General features: G+C 40.6%; 2 protein-coding genes and 1 non-coding gene across 5 annotated transcripts; 2 read left to right on the top strand and 1 right to left on the bottom strand.

Annotated features, from left to right (window-relative positions):
* The first annotated feature begins 4,812 nt into the window (after positions 1–4,812).
* Positions 4,813–4,884, top strand: trnaw-cca (transfer RNA tryptophan (anticodon CCA)). Its single transcript has one exon. It is a non-coding gene; the product is annotated as a tRNA-Trp (tRNA).
* A 333-nt stretch (positions 4,885–5,217) lies between these two features.
* On the top strand, positions 5,218–7,127 carry liat1 (ligand of ATE1). 2 transcript variants are annotated; one of them, XM_027273239.1, is made up of 3 exons: positions 5,218–5,391; positions 5,484–5,671; positions 6,660–7,127. In XM_027273239.1, the coding sequence occupies exons 2-3, from the start codon at positions 5,560–5,562 to the stop codon at positions 7,052–7,054; spliced, it is 507 nt and encodes a 168-aa protein (XP_027129040.1). In that variant the 5' UTR covers positions 5,218–5,391; positions 5,484–5,559; the 3' UTR covers positions 7,055–7,127. The 2 variants fall into 2 exon arrangements, with proteins under 2 accessions (XP_027129040.1, XP_010748373.1); XM_010750071.3 differs by having other exon boundaries at positions 5,219–5,363.
* Positions 7,128–7,639: 512 nt separating this feature from the next.
* aifm5 (apoptosis inducing factor mitochondria associated 5) lies at positions 7,640–19,314 on the bottom strand. Of its 2 annotated transcripts, none has more exons than XM_027273238.1 (19): positions 18,731–19,314; positions 18,406–18,496; positions 17,430–17,539; positions 16,912–17,021; positions 16,750–16,794; positions 16,086–16,167; positions 15,544–15,656; positions 15,383–15,451; positions 15,142–15,233; positions 14,499–14,629; positions 14,075–14,190; positions 13,920–13,991; positions 13,758–13,821; positions 11,883–11,959; positions 11,458–11,575; positions 10,990–11,088; positions 10,808–10,883; positions 10,585–10,689; positions 7,640–9,888 (listed from the first exon to the last, which is right to left on the bottom strand). In XM_027273238.1, the coding sequence occupies exons 1-19, from the start codon at positions 18,747–18,749 to the stop codon at positions 9,855–9,857; spliced, it is 1,623 nt and encodes a 540-aa protein (XP_027129039.1). In that variant the 5' UTR covers positions 18,750–19,314; the 3' UTR covers positions 7,640–9,854. The 2 variants fall into 2 exon arrangements, with proteins under 2 accessions (XP_027129039.1, XP_027129038.1); XM_027273237.1 differs by having other exon boundaries at positions 15,365–15,451.
* Between the last annotated feature and the right edge of the window lie 316 nt (positions 19,315–19,630).

Below are 19,630 nucleotides of genomic sequence, written 5' to 3' on the forward strand. Positions count from 1 at the left end.
TGCTTCAGCCAGTCATAAGTTTGCTCACCATTAGCTAGGCCTGCCATCTACTTAACTGAGCAATCGTGTTTTTATTGAACAGAACGCTTCAAGGTGCATCTGTTTCATTCTGTGTTCAAATCTGCAGATCTACAGCCATGTTCAGAAATCTGAATCCCGTCAGCAATGCTTCATCTTTTACATGCTTTACGCGAGCAGCTTCTGCTTCTGGCTCAACTGTGTTCACAGTGTCAAGAAGAGAGAAGTCATGAAGTGTAAAGATCTGAGAGGCACAGGACGAGACAAAGCAGCTGTTAAGGTTTCAGTTGGAACCTGAAACAAACTGCATAAAAAATGTGCTGTGTTAAGACACTATGAGTCTGCAAATGGCCTCCAGAGACTTTAGCAGGACAAGATGAACTTGTTAGTCTCTCAACACTGACGCACACGACACTCCCACAGCAAGGACTGTAAGGCTGCTCTCCTTTTTCTTGCCTTTCTCTCTCTCTCTCTCCCTCCCTCCCTCCCTCCTCTGAACCTGGGCTTGTCACTCTGCAGCTTTAAGATTTGTGAACTTTAAGAAGCTGCTTCCTCACTGTCACCTGACACAGTGAGCACACACAGCATATCCTCATGAGACCAAATCCACTGTCTCATTCTCATGTCTCCTCCATCCTCCGCCTGTTTTCCACAGAACACAAAGGTAGATTTACTTTGCCTGTGATCAGATTTATAACATGAACCTCTCTGATTTTGACCTTGGTAATTTCCTGAATTCTCTGTGATTTATTGCACTTCCCACCAGACTCTTTTCTCCTCCTACTACTTATATTATTATTATTATTATTATGTTTCTGTGGAAAGGTTTATCACACCAGTTGCTCATTGCTTGATAGTAACCCGTAACCTGATTCAGCCTCAATGTCCATAAAAGGCATTTGTGGAGGTGAAATCATTATGAATCAGTGATCGTCATTACAGCACTAATCTCTTTGAACAGATATCTGCATATGAATGCAGAATCTGTAGGTGAGGGACCAAGACTTCTGCTTTCCATTTGAAGTCTGTTTGTAGTGACCAGTCATATTTGAGTGGGCTTAGGTTGCAACAGTCTGTGTGGTGAGCAAACGGGGCAGAGCACAAATCTAAACCTGGCTCTGACTATCTTCTGATGACAATCTAACTTTGCATTAGCTTTTTTAGTTATTTGCATTCATACGCAGATAAATGCAAAAATGAGTCATTCTCACATATGAAGTTGCTATTCAGATGCCAATGCGAAAGTGCCAAAAAAACTTGCAGTTCCTCAAATGTTCACTTGAGGCTGGCTACAGAACATTTCAGCCTCCATAAGTCCCCATGTTCAAATGTCCAACTTCACAGCAGAAATAAACATGTTTACAGCCTGGTACAAAAAAAAACTAAAAAACGTTTCACCAAACATTTCCCCGTTCATGACACCAGTACTGAGGGTGAATACTTATTGAACTCACAAATTATATTAAGTCTTAAAGTTATGCAGAATTAAGAGTGTGGCCGCTTTGATTGACAGGTGGGTGCCATTGAGGATGGCTTGTTTGAGCACCCAGGCTTCATTTAGCTCTACCGATAGTTTAAATATGGTGAATATGAATATAACATTTACTAGTTTCAGATACTAATTCAGCCCAAAGGATAAGCTGTACTATCTGTTACTAAACATTTCTGACACAGAATAACCTGCTTCCACATGTAAGATGATCTATTTGCTCTCTGAAAACTGTTATTCATATCAAGAGTGCCTGGAGGTATACCAAGACATACATCAGTAAAACATTCCCCATCATTAGATTGTAATTTTACTTCCAAACAAATTCTAATTTGGCGTGTTTGTTGTTGAATGATCTCAGACGCCAGAGCACTTACTGCAACTCAAGATGTGTTTGTATACTTGCCCACCGCTGTCGTGACAAGATCATTAGAACAAGACGTGAACAGGGGCATAGTTCACAACACATAAAAAATGATGTGGATTATGAGAATTGTGGGTCAAAGGTTGTGCAACGAATTCAGCCGTCAGTTCTTCTCTGTGTGGGCCACAAACCATCCACTCTGCCTGCACATGTGTGAAGTTTGATTTTGTGTGACAGCTAGCTCTGTCATGTTGAAGGCCCTTTAAAAAAGCACCTGTCTGCATCTCAATGTGAACTTTGTCACTCCGGCGTGGATAAATATTGCGTGTCCTCTCTGACTCAACATCACGATTCATCCTCGCTCTTCCTTCCTGTAGTTCTTACTGAAAGAGCTCAGATATGTGGGGGAATGCAGAAGCAGGACAGACTTGTTCGAGCTCTATTCATAGCACTGGTGGGTGTATGGTTTAATAGGAGGCAGAACATAGCAGTCAACTCTTTACCTAGTCATTATTAGAAAGGTTACACTTTACAAGGACATTAAATGGCCAAATGTATAAATGTCATAAATTCAGCATGTGTGTGTTTGTTTCTCTGTATGTGCATGTGATGTGTGCACAGTAATGAGGAACCAGTGTGTGTGCAGGAATAGGATGGAAACTCCCTGGGAAATACCACAGTGCATGCTGTGTATGTTGTCAGAGACAACATATGAAAATCCCCACGCAGGGATTTAAAAGGACACGTTTTCACAAATATAAGTTTCTTAAATGTAAAACGAGGCACTTTTTTCTTCTCTATCCTCTGTTTGTCTTTAAGCTCATTCTTGATACAGTTCACCAATAGGTCAAAATAAAGCAATAGTTTTAAAACCAGGGTGATTATTTACCTTGAAATTACATGACTGCTTACATGTGAAAAAAAGGTCACCCATAGTGACAAACCCACAGAGAATTAGCGCCCAACTCCTCAGCTCTTCTCAGCTGTATGGAGCATTATATAGACTTTCAGCTCCTTGTTTTGGGTTTCTAGCTGAAAACCTGTGCTGTTTAGTGTTCAACAGACAGATATTTTAGATATCTAAAAAAATGACTGTATGCCACGTGGCATACGGTCGAACACTAAAAAAACAGATATTTGTCTTCGGAGTTGGAGGAGTCCAAAACAGAGCTTAAAGGAGTGAATATAGGACTTAAATTCATCAGGTGGTCAGAAACATGATTCCAAAATGAATAGCTCTCCTCACGTGTAAAACAGGCACCTGTTAAAAGTTATAATATGGAAAAATGCAATAATAAACACAGAGGTGTCAAAAGTATTCACATTCATTACGCAAGTAGAAGTATAGATACTAGGGTTTAAAAAGACTTCTGTAGAAGTTGAAGTATCAACTCAAGCTTTTTACTCAAGTAGGAGTGTAAAAGTACTGGCTTCAAAAGTACTTAAAGTATAAAAGTAAAAGTAATGTAAAGGCATTAGGAATACTGTAAAGCCATCAAATGTTATAGGCCCTGCGCCTCAGTGACCTATAGTGCTCTACACGACCTCCCCCCAAAAAACATCAACATCAAGGCCATAATGACTATAATGTTATATTAAAATGTTAATATTGAAAAATCTGGGATGCACTAGGCTACCTGTTTCAGCCTCATATATGCCCAATGAAAATGAATGCATTTTAGTATAATGCAAATACATTAAAGAACCATACTTTATATGTGTGCTACTGAGCATGTGTTTCATGGAGCGAAAGATATGATGACTAGTTATAGGACTATAAGTAAATAAGTAAATAAATAGTGTAATGGTATACATGCTATGCTATGTATAACAGCACTATACAGTATAGTAATGTCAAATTAATGATTAATCCAAGTGATTCATCAAAAATAATAATAATAATTCTCATAAAAAACAACAACTCAGATTTCTCTTGAGTCTCTGCTACGAACATTTTCGCACTAGGCTACATAAATTCGGGGCGATGCATCACGTACAAACCGATAGTGTTTCGGAATGGTATATGTTTATACTTCTCATCCAATCACAATCAGATTCACTCTATAGTGGAAGTGTTTTGTGAAAGATGGTACAGGAAACTACTACTTACTTTACACGTGCTAAATAAGATGTACAGCTCCACTGCTCTCATAACATGTTCTCTAATGCAGACTGACCCACACAGTTCTACAGCAGGACGCTTTAAAGAGCTGTTCTGTTCACACTTTTCTTTAAGCTTGCCAAGCTTGTCTCAAGTTTTTCTCATCATCATTATTATTAATTATAATAATTAATAATAATGATGATGATGATTATTAGTAGTAGTATTGTTTCCAGTGAGCCTCAACACAATACATCAAACAAACAGCAGTAGGATTAAATAACAATCAGAGCAGCTTTTGCAGCCTTGTGACAGTTTCAGTGTGGTCACAGCAGCACAAATGGACCTCCGTATGATCATGTGAGCTCTACGTTTTTACTGCTGATGAGTTCAAATCTAAACATCTACGTGTTACAAAAATAAAGTTTGTAAACGTTATAATCTGTTTCGTGTGCACTGACAATCAGCTGTTCCTTGTTGTGTCATCATTGTGGCTTCAGCACAAGGCCAGCTCCGTGCAGCTTACTCAAAGAACTCATCAATGACTGAAGGACCATTGCCCACATTTATCCACCAGCTTAAAATAGTTTGGACCGACAGGTCTCACGCCGCTCTGGTTTCATCTGGCGACCACGTGTGCTTACTTGTGCTCACGTGTCCCTTAGAGTGTTAACAACTGGTCCACGCTGCAGCAAGACTGACATATGTTTTACAGATATTTATATTATTATATCATATCAATTCTGTGGTAATAATTCTAATAATGAATAAAAACTATAAAAGCTTGTCCTTCTGGTGCAGTCAGTTCTAACTCCATCACTGGTCATCGCTCGTGGCACAGACCTCGTGGCGCAACGGTAGCGCGTCTGACTCCAGATCAGAAGGTTGCGTGTTCAAATCACGTCGGGGTCAATCCTTTGCGTAAACGCACTTGAACTTATTTGAAGTGTCGCTGTTGCTGTCGTGTTAAATCACATTCTTTCCTAAGTCCTACCAGAACACATAATACACATCAGCTGTTTCCTGTGCGTCTCACGTGTTTTCTTCTCTTTTTGTTTTTCCGAATCTTTACTTGAAAATACACATGATACATATAAATACACTTATTTATACTCCTCTGACCTACTGTATACATAATCATACTGTGTACACATACAGTATGTGACGTATAGTGATCGTCCTGGCCTTCCGGTCGTGCTGCATTTTTGTGAATAGAGAGGGGCTTTAAAGCCACACAGGATGTGTCACGTTGCCATGGGGACGCGTCCCTGGGCAACGCGGCGGTGAAGCGTGATTTGGTAATGCGTGTCCCACAACACAGCTCGGACTCAGTTCATCTGGCTTCTGTTTCAAATGAAACAGCTCGTTTTAACGGTGAAGAACAACAACAGGTGCTGATCCACGAAGCTGCACTCCCACGTCTGTCTGTGTTAGTCCCGTTGTTGTGAATGTCTCAGTTTAATGCTCCCGCAGTGAGTGAGAGGATTCATGGGAGAATAATTTCTCCTCAGGCACCATCATCGTCTCCAGTGAACTTGTTCAGCCTGCACGGACATATTCAGTAGAACCGTGTGCCAAGACGACATCATGCCAGAAGAGAAGCAGCAGTCTCAGCCATGCAGGAGCACAGACAAGAAGAAGAAGGAGAGGAAGAAAAGCAAGAGGTCCACTGCTTCCTGCTCTCCTCCACAGAATTCAGGTAGATGCACGTCCTGCATCAGTGTGTGAAATCCGTATCAGCGTATAGTCAATGGTAAAATGACAAAGTGTTACATTATATGAGGGATTCTTGGAAGTCTGTAAATTGTAAATTTTGACTGCAGGAACATTATGTTCCATCATGTTTGAGTATTATTTTGACTTTTTGTGCATCATACTGCAGTAATTTTAGTAAAAGGTCTGCTTACTGTGCCATCGTGGTCAAAAACTGGCAGCCCTGATTTCCAGAACTTTACTGTAATAAATACAGTAGAACTTTTTCTAATATTACGGTAGAATGATTTTAGTACCGTTGATTTCACATTTAAAGTTGCCATTTTATTTCATACTTTACAGTTTTCCATCAAAAGAAATGGTTTGCCATATAATGGATGTGAAAAAATCATATGAATGCTGTATAAAATAAATATTTTGCCATTAAATATTACACAGTACAATTAACAGTCTCCAATATAAAAATGTATCAATGTAGGATGTGCAGGACAAAAAATGAATGAATATGCATTACATGTCAAGACAAGCCAGAAAATAAAATCCTCATGTACTCTCTTCACAAAAGTGCAGGACTGTTACAGTTCATTAAATGATTATGCCACATTTTTTTATTTAAAGCAGACTCTTTACAATGCCACATGATTCCCAAAAGCCTTAAAAATGTTTTGTGTCCCTCTGAAGAAAACATCCATTTGTATCATCGCTTTGTAAGTTCAAATGAAGGTCACTGTTAATGCATACAATGTAAACATAGTATGGGGATCATGTGGTGTGGTAGAGGATTCCCTGTAGGGTTGAATAGGTCATTAGAGAATAGGCCCCCAGTGTTACTTCCCATCACTGTCCTATTACAGCTCACAACTGTAAACTAAGCCATTATCCCCCCAACTCCAGAGGGAGTCATTAGTAATCGAAACCCTCAGCTTTGTTTGGCAGTCTATGTGTGCCTACATGTTTATGTTGCCTCCCCACAGAGAAACCTCAGGCGTCATCTTTGCCTCCTGAGACCTTGCCGATGTCCCTGCTGCCTCATCGGAGTCTTATCTCGGGTCAGTCTCAAAGCCAGCTGCCCAAGCCCAGAACTGCAAGTAAGAAAGACAGAGAACGGCCTGCCAGGAGTGGTCGGAAAAGCAAAAAACACACCAAGGATTTAACGTCCCTGCTGACAGTGACAAGCAAAACAAGTGAGAGCGAATCTCCAGTGCAGAGATTTGTGGCAGAGGTCAGCACCCAGGCCAGGGAGAGCCTGAGGTGGGAGGGAGTGCTGAAGGACCCTCAGGCTGAGGAGAGGAGACTGGAGGTGTACAGGGCTAACAGGCGGCAGCGTTACATCGCACACAGAGAGGCTCTGTTAAAAGAAATGCAGTGAGACAGACTTCTCATAAAAGGAGCAGAGAGAAAGAGCTTCGACTGGATCTGAATTAAAGAAGCTTATGCTCTTAGTCATCTCAGGCTCTTATTGTTCACAACTGAAAACAGCTCCTTGGGCGCTGTGAAGAAGTGAAGAGAAACTGTTTTGCAAACTCTAAACCCTGACAGAAATGCTTCTCTGTTAGGTACAAACAAAAAAGGATTTGCACTTTGTTTATCTGTTTCTGAATTATGTATCTCTTCCACAAGAGACCTGAAGTTGATCTTTCAGGACTGAAACCCAATCAGGATAATACCACTGAACCCTTCCCTCACATCTGCGTGTCCAAAGGTCAGAAGGTACAGGAGGGTTAAATGGATGGTGGGGGTCACATGACAGAAGTGTAAAATATAGGTTAGCAATTTTTTTTATTTAAACAAAACAAAAATACCCAGAAAGCCATTCACCAGAGAGGACGTGGAGCTGTTTGATCAAAACTGAGTTTGACTGTAACAATGTACTATACTGTCGCACTATCTAATAAAATGTGTGCCAAACTCTTCAGCATGTTGACTGATCTAATGTTCTAATGTGCAGGGTCCTCAGGGATAAGCCCCCTCCCTCTTTCACCTCAACCTGAACTGCCCACATGTCTTGCACATGTTTTGCAGCAGTTTTGGAGCTGGAACAGAGAGGAGAGGCTGACACTGACCGACCAGGAAAAGGCACATATGAGGTCACTGGAGTCAGCATCATCAGCTGAGGGCCCAAGGGTGGAGCAGGAAAAACATCTTCTACTGCAAGGCTGGTGGTACTGGTGAGCCAGGCCTGGCTGGGGTGGATGCAGCCCTCCCCTACTTCCTTTATAGAGTCTAGGAGGGCAGTCTAGGACAGAGCTGGCCCTCTTCGTCCTCCCCGACGCCTGCATAGAATATAACAGATGTCACCACAGAGTCATAGAAGGTTTTTCTGCAAACTCCAAAGGACTTCAGTCTCCTCAGTTAGTGGAGATGACTTTGACCCTTCTTGTACAGGACGTCTGTGTTGTTAGACCACTTCAGTTTGTTGTTGAGGTGATCACTCAGGTATTTGTACACTCCCACCATCTCCATATCCAATCCCTGTGGTCTGAGGCGTCTTCCTCCTGAAGTCCATCACCATCTGGCAGCAGCAGTGGTGTGAAAATATTTAATCTGAATGATATTTTCATGGTAAAGTTTTAAGCCTCATAAGGATATCTCTGTGGCAAACTTCTGAATCGTTGCTGCTGTCTCTGACCTGTACAGTGTGCACATGCAGATTATTTCATATGACTCCTGCATTTATAGAATTGAGTATACAAAGAAGGGACATGTAACAACAGAGGAGGGTTTATTGTCCCTGTCTGAGCCAGTCATTTTTAGAAACACTGCCGTTGTTGGACGACAGGTGGCAGAAAAGTCCTGAGTGAATCATGAGTTCAGTCACTGAACACAGAGGAGGCAGTGCTGTTGTGCCTGAGATTTTAATGCATGAACAAAGTGAAAAACAAGACAAAAGGTTTGAATGACAAGTACACTGCTGTTATTTCTTCCATTTTCTTCACTTTACATTGATGACAAAGCTGTTTCTAAAATGAGGACTGATATTCATTATTGGAACTTTTCAAACTTGTAAGAGGCAGATTAATCATTTTACTTAAAAAGTCATCAGGAGAACAAATCTGATATTTTTCCTACCTCAAGAACTCAAAATATGCTAAATGACTTGTATATTGATGAAATGTATTGATGTGTAAAATAAAGCTTAAAGGTGTTCCTGCTACATACAAGTTTAATTTGAAGCTGTCACCTACTGTTACTCTGAGCTCTCTGAGGGCTGTGAAGTTGCAGGAGTGTTGCTGTCATTGCCGACATTAACAATTGAATTTAAATGTATGAAGCTATACACCATGTATGTTGATTGTTCTGTTACCCAAATAAGAAAAATATGAGTTTTAAAGGATTATATCACTATTCTTCAATCCTAAATATCACAACAGGTACAGGCCTTGGAAAGTCTGGCACCCCTGTATACAGTGAACGGATGCTGTTGACAGGAAGTGTGCTGAGAGTGAAGCGAAGAATAAATGTGGAGGTGGAAAGAGAGGTGTGAGGTAAAGACAGTCATGAGCCAGTAGAGAGGGGGGTGGGGGGTGGGGGGTGGGGGGAGAGGAAAACACAGCATTTCTTTTGTCACCCTGTCTTTGTGTGCTGTTTGATGCAGGCCTATTGTTCCCTGTTGGTGTGTTTTGTTACCGTTGCCTATTTCAGCATCTCTGCTTCAAAGAGCTGAACACTCCCCTTCTGTTCTCCTAATCCCACCTCTGACTCACTGACCGGACCATGGTGGGCGTTAAGGTCACTTTTTTCCACCAGACCCATCCAGGTAAAAAGCAGTGTACACTGCCTTTAAAATATTACCAGCAGAGAACATACTGAGGCATCTTTAATGTGATGTCTCTGGACTGTTACTGAAATACTTTTTGGAGACATAAAGCCATAAAATCTAATAAAATTATTTAAAAAAGACTAAAAAAGAAAATCCCAAAGCTGCATTTATCTGAGGTATCTGTTGTTTGCATGGTGGAGTCCCCTTCACATGACTATATGATGTCCAGTTTCAATCCAATACATTGTAAATATAAAATGGTGTGACATAGAGCGGTGAAGTCTGTCTCTCCGGAATCACACATTTGAATCCAGCTCCCTAACAAATGACTGACAGATGTCTGATGTCTGGCTGTGTGTCGACATCATACAGGTGATGTGCTGAGCGGATGAGTGGAGGAAAGTATAGATCAGGACAACTTCAGCCAGCTCAGGTCATGTGATCTGTCAGGGAGAGGACAAAAGAAGGCATGCTTTCATATGGATTTATATCATCTGATCAGTCACACTTGGAGGAGGCGTAATGGTGAGAGGCACAAACTGGAGCTAACACTTAAATCAAACTCCTGTTTATCTGTGTTCAAATTTGCCATTCAGTCACGTTAAAGAGAGAACAAAACCATGTGAAGTGACACTGAAGTCGAGGTAACAAACATAAACCTTTGTGAGACAGGAAGCAACAGCATTTGTGAGAAATATATAATAAAGATCTGACTCTTATTTGTTTTCACACAAAAGTCTGTTGATTGTCTGGCAAAAAAAATGTAAAACATGGCACCTCAAAGCGAGAGACCTGTCAACAATTTCACCACGCTGCTATCTTAGTATGTATGATAAACTGAACTGATTCAAACTGTTGCTGACTACAGGCAAACTTTAGAAAATTGTTGATGAGTCATCCTTTTCCTCTGTAGTAAGTGACCATGGCCATGTGTAATAATGCACTTTTATTTCTGTATATCAAGTCACCTCACTGTGTATCATCACTTGGCTTAACAGGAAAATAAGTTGTATTTGCAATGCTCCTCTCTCTTCATTTGATGTTAGCTTTCTACTGTCTTCAGTCTGAAAATGCCCCTAAAGTATACTTCCTACACGTCATTCAGAAGAAAGCGACATTAAGTGACAGATCTGACATACTCAGCCTCTTTCTTCGTGATTGCTTTTCCCGCCACGAGCCGCTCAGCGACCGCAGACACTGCTGGGTCAAAGTTTAGGCTAGCTGCCGCTACGACCTCATCATCCCTGCAGGTCACATATAAGATTGTGTATACTTGGACATAAATGAATTAAAGGAGTTACATTTTTGCAGTTCGCATAACTTCTTGTTTGTTAAACAACAAAATCTTGATGTACAACTTACTTGATGTACAACGCCAGAAACTTCATGTCCTCAAACTTCCCTTTGATTACAATGTCAGTGTACCCCTCCCCACAGCCTGCACACAAGCAGAATAAAACATGAGGTACACTTCATAATAAAATGAGTGTGTATGTGTGTGTGTGTGTGTGTGTGTGTGTGTGTGTGTGCATGTGCGTGCCCACCTGCATATCGAATGGTTGCACCCAGTAGGATGGTCCAGTAAAAAGGGACTGAGTTGAGTTCAGTCTGTTTCTGCAGCATGTTCAGAGCTGCAATCCTCCCTGAATCATAAACAAACATTCATTTACATGTACAGGTAATATATTAGGAACAGATAACGAGGATTACTAAATCATAATATCTGCATTTGTTTTGTTAAAACACATCTCTGCCCAGATGTCTGCTACACATGCTACATCATTCTAAATGATTTATCCTTTGATATTATATTGCTGTTTGAGGTAGAGTCTGGGTCTGACTGGTATGCTGTGCTCAGATTTGCTCCTGAGTGTTTTTTGGATCATTACACACGCCACTGAATATTCCCACTAAATAAAAAAATAGATACAGATACTGTGCACGCTGCAGTCCTCGTCTATCTTAAAAACCAGTCCAGGACTGTGTGACTACATTTATTGTCACAACATTACCATGTGCTTGTGCCATCTGCCAGTGTCCAATGTTGACCATCCGGTCTTTGGCCATTGCCAAGGGGAAGGTGGCCACGTCGCCTGCACAGAACACACCGGGGACATTGGTGCGCATGTACTGCAGAAGAGAGGCAGAATATACTGATTAATGTGTGGAAGAACATGCTTATTAAGCCTAATGTTAGGCTGGGGCTCCTGGAAAACCTTGCCCTATTTTTAACTTCTCACAAAACATACTGAACATTGTATGGCGGGCTTTTCTTTTTTTTCTTCTAATCATTAATCATCAATCATAATCATTCCAATTATACCATTATCATTATTATTACTTATACACATAAAGCAATGGGGCCTGTGAGACTATGTGTTATGTGTTGGGAAGGCATAGCTCTACATCTTCAGGTGAACAGCAGTTACTTGCTGACCTTGTCGACTGTTACAAAGTTTTTTGGGTCCATCTGTATTTTACTGCCCCGCAGGAACTCTGAGTTAGGTTTGCTGCCTGGTGGAAGAAAGACAGAGGTGAACAGAGGTTTAGCAGGAGGAATATTTGTTATTGCTCTGAAACATCAAATCTATCAGTGCTATTTGTGTGCCATTAAGAAATATAATACAATTACAAAAGAATGCAGATACCACTTTGGTCTGTCCTGTAAATATGAAGCTACAGAAAGCAGCTGCTTAGCTTAGCTTAGCTTAGCTTAGCTTAGCTTAACACAAAGACTAGAAACATAGGGAAACAGCTAGCCTGGCTCTGACCAAAGGTAACTACCCCTAAAGCTCATTAATGAACACATATACCGATTTTGTTCAGTCTCTACAGTGTAGCGACAATTTGTTGTTTTATGGGTTGTTACTATCTATTTCTGGCCTCTGACCAGTTGCCAGGCAGCCAACAAAGACTCCAGAAGGTCACCATTAGCAGCCAAGAAATAGTTCTACAGAGTTCTTTACACACATTAACCAAAGAAGATATGCTGTGTTAGTTAGTGAGCCTTAGAGGCGTTGACAGGTGGATTTTGTTCCTTTTGGACAGAGCCATCAGTCTTATCATATAACTCTCTGAATGGGTGGATATATAGTATAATATAAAGTATATTTCTCAAAATGTCTAACCATTTAAGTAACCACCACCAAGTAATAGTCTGGAAGATTTGACTGTTAGGTCACTTTCTATCCCTAAATGTTTATGGATCACTGAACAAAGGTTACTGCTATCACATGAAGTTATCGTTAATGCAGACCAAACATTTTCTAGAGCTTAACAATAAACACTGGTGAAACACAAGTTGACTTTAATTATGAAGTAGTCACAGGAAATGCAATGTGTCAGCCAGCGAGATTAACACTCACTGTATTGTTCATCACAAATGCGTCTGCAGAGACGCACAACAGTCAATGTTGACATCTTTTGACAGTGAATCAGTGAAATATTGCCGGGAGTAATAGAACAAGAAGGAGCAGCCACAGTGAGCTGTTAAGTAGAGAGCTGCAAATTTCACAATTCCTCAGACGGCTAACCACTTTCACTGTCGCTGTACGCAGACTCGTGCTGTCTGCAGCATAAAGTTAGATCATGCTTGCTCACAGAATGATAGGAAAAGACCCATTATTAGCTGACCTCTTTATTTAAACTATGTTTTGTTTGCTGCTCCCAGAATTCTGGGACCTGTGGTTTTAAACCACACTTGCTGGTGGTACCAGTAACCACAGGGGTCGCCAGTTCACCCAGGAGTGAACTCTAAAGATTACAACAAGAATTACCACAAAAGCCGAGAAAGGCGGTGCTTGCATTTTTTTTTTTAATTCAGTTATCTAAATATCACAAGTTAATTATCTTATTATATATCATTTATCAATTTGTTAATTGCTGAAGTGCAGTCACCAACTAGGTGATGTTAAACTGAACAAAATGAAACTGTTGCCACATACAAAGCATTATTAATCTATTTATTTATAATCAGAGCATTCACAATAATCACTTAAACTCAACATAAACAGGTAAAAACAGACAGACAGACAGACAGACAGACAGACAGACAGACAGACAGACAGACACTGGATAGATTCATTCAGGTCAGTCCTCATCTTTTAAGAAGAAGACAATCGACTGAAACCTCTGCTGAAGTGCTGACTGCACTTCAGCGACAAAATACCTCATTATTTTGAGAAAACAAGCTTTGCTAAAAAAAAAAAAAAGATCAACATTGTGTGAAACTGAAAAATGTAAAAACAAGAGTAATGAAGGCAGGTTTATAGATAAAAAGATGTAGGTGTGTAAATGTTTGCATTGCTCTCACCAATACCAACAACCACAATATCTGCTGGGACAATTTTTCCACTTCGAAGCATGACCTCCTTCACCTTGAAAAAGAAACAGAGGACAGGAAGGACTGAACGTTCCAAAACAAAATGTCACTCATAGTTTGTTGAATTTGAAGTCTGTGTATTTCACACTTTACCTTTCCATCCACACCTTTGATCTCTGTCACATGATCACTCATGTGGAATTTCACGTTTTTCTCTAACAGTATCTGCAGGAACAACAGAGTTCAATAAACCACAGGCAACAGACCTGCGAAGAAAAGTTCTGTGAGGACATGACTCGTTCTCTTACCTTCATTATGGCTCTGCCAATTTCACTGCCCAGAGTGTTTTGGTATGGCAGCTCACTGCTGCCGATCACTGTGATGCTGGAGGCTTTGTCTATCAAATAAGAGGCAATTTCCATTCCTGGAAAAAAAAAAATACACTGATAAATAATATAATCTAAATATATTATTTTATCAACTGATTTGTAGCAAATGAAAGAATTAATTAAAGTTTAATAGAAAAATAGAAATGATATAATCTGACAGAGTTTTGTTGGTTTTGGGCTTCCATACAACTGATGAATGGACTTTTAATTAGAAAATTATAATAACTTGCTGTTTTATATAAATTTCAGAATCAAAGCATTGCAGTTCATTTGATGCTGTCATCTCCCTACAGTCTATTTCCTACACATCATCAGAAGACTGAATATTTTACAAACACAGTACCAACAAAAGAAGTTCCCACGAGGGCGACGTTGGTTCCCATACAAGCTTCATGGATTTTCCGGGCGTCCTCTGGCGTCTCCAACATCTTGACATTGTCCAAATTCATGCCGGGCACATCCAAAGGCTTTGCTCTAAAGGACCAGGCATGATTCTGTTTAGAAGCAATGAACTGCAGTGTAGTAATACTGCACAATGATCATTAAACTGATTCAAAGTTAGGATACGGTTATCACATCATATTCAACAGTCTGTATGAGCATTTATAAAGCATTTAAATCAAGCTTAACTGTAAACAGTCTAAAGTCTTCAGCTTGTTGCCCTTTATAATTTATGTTGTATGTGTGGTAGTCAGTTCAAGAAAATGTTGATTGATTCAGAGGAACATAATTCATAAACTTACATTTAACCTGAAGAACTGAATATGCACATTATATACTGTGAATGACAGTCAGACATCATTTTACCGAGAAGCATCCTTAAAACACTGCATTCATTCCACAGTGTGTGGAGATGCTCTTAGCCTCGCACAAGCCACAATGCTTTTGGGAAACACCTCTTAAGATCTCAAAAGCTCTCAATATACTTCTATACATTTGCTGGCTGCCCAGCACTCCAATAAGAGGTTGTGTGTATCTGTCTGTACCTGCAGCCCGTTGAGATGAGGAGCTGATCGTAGCTCTGGACTGAACCATCATCGAATGTGACTGTCTTCTTGTTTGTGTCCACTGACAGGGCCTGCAAACACAGTCCACTCAGTTTCACAGTGTGGCCTTTAAAATAGAACTAAACGTAGTCACAGGTGAGCTGAGGAATTATGCAACAAGACTAAAGATGTGTGGGATACAGCAAAAAGAAAATCAGCTCACTTCTTTCCTGAGCCACACCTCAATGTCGTACTGATGGTAGAACTCCCTCTTCCTCAGCAGAATAGTGTCACTCTCCACATTCATTACCTGCAACATGGTAGTCACTTAGAAACAACACACACACACATATCCTTCCCTTAAATGTGTATGTGTGTATCATGTCGGTCACGCTGTGGCACCTTGCTGAGTCGGGTTTTGTCATAAGGTAAAAGTTCATCTCTGGTGGCCAAGATGATTCTGCCGCCGAAGTTTTCCTGCCGTAGAATCTCAGCACAGATCAGCGACGCAGCTCCTGCACTTACACACAGTTAACACACCATCACACACTGACTCCTGAAGAACTCCTGACACACATGCTATGACATTCAGTATATTACTTATTTACCTCTGTTCATCTGTTCATCCAATAATGTTTCTGTCCATTCGGACTCAGAATACATGATACAGTATCTAGCAGCTACTTGTTGATGGTTCACTGTATAGGTGTTCCCAGTACTTCCAATAAGGCATCTCACTGTATCAATAATACTGTATTGATACAGTGAGGTGAGACAACACACAATATCTACCAGACCTGCACTTACAATATGTGATATATCCCCAAAACCTTTAAACACTTTCAAAATAAAACAGAGCTGTTAAAGATGTCATAATTATAATGTAGTCTTATCTTACCTTGTGTACATACTTAAACAAAGACACATAAAGTGGTCACACTCACCTCCTCCCAGCAGCAGAATAGTGTGAGTAACTCCGGGTACTGCAGCTCCCATCCTCTTTATTCTTGTTTTCTGCCAGAGAGTCTGAATCATGTACGAAACACAGCGTCAAGAATCAATTATTACAAATGTCCAACAGTAGAAAAGTTATGTTTCACAGCATCCCTATATTGATTAGATGATTACATTACAAAGTGTCTTCTGTTCTTTATTTTTGTACCATTTGTGGTTTTAACTGTTCCAGTAACTGTAACTTAACTCCTTACTGATTCATTTCTTGAATTAATCTTAAATGGTCCACACACACACACACACACACACACACGTGCAAACACACACACACACACACACACACACAGGTTTTCACTTGCTGCCTGATCAGATTGTCTCAGGACTCTGTGTGTACAGATTATGTTTGATTGACAGCTTCCTGACAACTTACAACTTTGTTAGAAGCATTTTCCACAGAAGACATTTTAACATGTCACAGAAAAGCACAAGAAAATTAATGAAGGCTGAGTTTTGGTCTCGTCTACTGGGACACTTGTAAAGACTACTAAATACTACTAAATGATTGAATATGAACAGAAAATATCTAAATAAAATACTACACAAACAATACTCCACACTAAACAGATGGTGTGACGATGGTGTGAACCTACTAACCTTTTTGTTTATGGACACGTACACTTTGCTGTTTTGAATTTTGACCTTCAAGAGAGAAAGACAAATTAAAATGACAGCAAATGTCCTGATAAGGTAAATATCTGTGTGTGTGTGTGTGTGTGTGTGTGTGTGTGTGTGTGTGTGTCTGTCTCTGGTTTGTACCTTGTGGCAGGGTAAACCATCTATGCCAGGGTACTCCTCCAGATCTCCTGTCAGGGCATTGAAACAGGCGCCGTGCCACGGGCAGCGTACTGTTTGGCCTGTAATAACCCCTGAACACACGCACACACACACACAGGTCATTTACAGATGGTGGTGGTACTTTTGTTAATAAAAGTAGCAATACACATGGAAAACATACTGGAACTGATTAAAGTGTCATTACTTATGTATTACGTATTTTTCAATATTTAAATGACCATGCTATGATGCACTTGACTGCTTTAATGTAAATTCATCTTTATACTGCAGCAGTTAATGATGAATCATGTGTTCATTGCTCTGCTGGTTCTGAATCAAGGTAAATGCAGTGTGTCCATATGCTCCATATCTTTCATAATGTGTACCAAGGCCTATGAGTATGGCTAATGAAAACATCCCATCCTCCAGAATGAGTCTCGTGGAGTTGTTCTGTTTTGCTCAGATGCTGAATGAAGGGGTGTCACTTCATGCCTTTTTACCTTTGCTGAGTGGGGCACCGTAGTGTGTACACTGGTTTCCAATGGCAGTGTATTTGCCCTCACTGCGTGTCAACAGCACGCTGTGATGTCTCACTTCAACCTCCATCATCCTGGGGTAACACACACATACACAGACATATTGCACTGGGCTTCAGGCGCTGTGGAGTTTCATATTATTCAACAAGGTGTGCTTGAAAATAGAGATTTTGTGCAACCATTGTTTTGTGGACTGATGTTTGTATCTGTGAACTCTGTGTTGTCACTCAGGCCTATGAGTGTAGGTTCATGTTTAAGCTTTGCCAACATCATGTCTCCAAGGAACTGCACAAAACTGTCAGTCTGTCAGCTGGTCCACCTCTTTGGTCCAGACTGAAATATCTTGACAACTATGAGATGGGCTGCCATTCATGTCCTCCAGAGGATGGCAGCCCTGACTTCTGTGATCCTCTGGCTTTTCCTTTAGTTTCAACATAAGGGCTCACATTCACGGTTCTTAGTGACACATCTGGACAACTATTGGATGGATTGCTATTTAATTTGGTGAGATACAGACACTCGTGTCCTGTTCAGGACGATTGTAATAACGTTGGTATTTCTTTCATTTTACATGTGGAACTTCAGTTTGTGTTCAAAATACCTGCAAATCTCATTCACCATCCAGCTTATGTTTGGTGTTAATTAACAAGTGTTAGCATCCTAAGCTAGAGAACATAATAAATATTATACATGCTAAACACTGGCATGTTAACATTGGCACTGCAAGCATGTTTCCACTCACAGAGCTGCTATGGCTGTTTTAATGATGATTCATAACGATTGATTTGTTTTAAAGGCTGTCAGCTTGTTGTTCCCTTTGTTTCTAAGAGATCCATGCTTTGACTACATGTCTGTGTGGCTGTCATTTGTTAATTAATTATTCTTTAATCGTCATAATCAGCTTTTTGGTTGCCAGGTTGTGAACATCCCCCCTCCTTACTGTCCATCCCGCAGGTCTGACTCCAGACAAACCATCTCTGTCAGCTCCTCTGATGTGTCCTCTGGATCAGAGTCCGGAAGCTCATGACAGGCTGAACACACACACACACACACACACACACACACACACATGCATGCACGCGCGCGCACACACACGCACACACATAAACACGAAAGCGCACGCGTGCACACACATTTTAATTAATTAAGTTTAATTAATGACAGCCAGGAAAAGAGCCAAAGACTAAATTGCTGTGAAGTTGAGTGACAGGTTGATAAAGTGTAGTTCTATCTGAGCTCTGCCATCAATCCAAAATGAAACTCACGTGGTTTGGTCCCAGACATCTCGGATTCAGCTGCAACACCACAAATACTCAAAGGCCTCCAGAAACATTCAAAGTTGCTCAGCTGCTCCGCTCGAAGTCGTTTTTTCCGTCACGTTTTCTGCTCATCAGCTCAACGACGGGATAGGAGTCCGTTTCCACGGCAACAGGTCCATCCCCAACCCTCATCCCTTGATCAGGGGAGACTGTGAGGAAGGTGTTTAATAAGACAAAAGGCAAAATCAAGCAAAAAGTTACTTTTGGTCTCGGGTGAATAAACGGTGTCTGTGATGTCACTGCTCATGTTCTGTCCCGGTATTGTTGAAGAGAAAGCCGGTGGCGGTCTTTTGTGTTTCACAGCGGCAGATGGAGAAAGGCTGACGAGGCAGTTAACCCTGAATAGACAGACGACAAAGCACAAAACCGGAGGTCCAGTCCAGTCACAGAGTTTCAAGTTTCAAGATTCATCAGGGCAAAGCTCAGGTTCACGGTGTCCATGTTAGGACACTAAACACACAGTAGGTGTGCTGCATTTGGAATGAGCACAACTTTTTTTACTCAAAGGAACTGGACAATATTTTTCTACTACTGCACCGTCAAGAGCGTCCTGACGAGGAGCAGAACAGAACAACCTGTCAATAAGGATTCTAACCATCCGGATAAGAACCTGTTCTCTCTGCTGTGAACAGAAACCAAGTTACCAGACCAGCTCAAACTATTATTATTATTATTGTTTTATTATTATTATTATGAGTATATTATTATTATTACTTATTTGGACGAAACAGTTTTTTTAAAGAGAATATAAACTTTGATTTATTTAGCTGAAAGGTCAGAGGTCCTCACAAACACACACACACACACACACACACACACACACACACACACACACAGAGTTCAGAG

Source organism: Larimichthys crocea, chromosome XXII, assembly GCF_000972845.2.
Source record: "Larimichthys crocea isolate SSNF chromosome XXII, L_crocea_2.0, whole genome shotgun sequence".
NCBI classification, from domain to species: Eukaryota; Metazoa; Chordata; class Actinopteri; family Sciaenidae; genus Larimichthys; species Larimichthys crocea.

What these genes read in the sequence shown, in the direction of transcription:
- liat1 (XM_027273239.1), top strand. Translation starts at nt 5,560, where the DNA reads ATGCCAGAAGAGAAGCAGCAGTCTCAGCCATGCAGGAGCACAGACAAG. An exon ending in CTCTCCTCCACAGAATTCAG is followed by an intron (nt 5,672 to 6,659) that starts GTAGATGCACGT and finishes GCCTCCCCACAG; the next exon opens with AGAAACCTCAGGCGTCATCT.
- aifm5 (XM_027273237.1), bottom strand. An exon ending in AGGTGTGGCTCAGGAAAGAA is followed by an intron (nt 15,234 to 15,364) that starts GTGAGCTGATTT and finishes CTGTGTTTGCAG; the next exon opens with GCCCTGTCAGTGGACACAAA. An exon ending in TGCAACCATTCGATATGCAG is followed by an intron (nt 10,884 to 10,989) that starts GTGGGCACGCAC and finishes GCTTGTGTGCAG; the next exon opens with GCTGTGGGGAGGGGTACACT.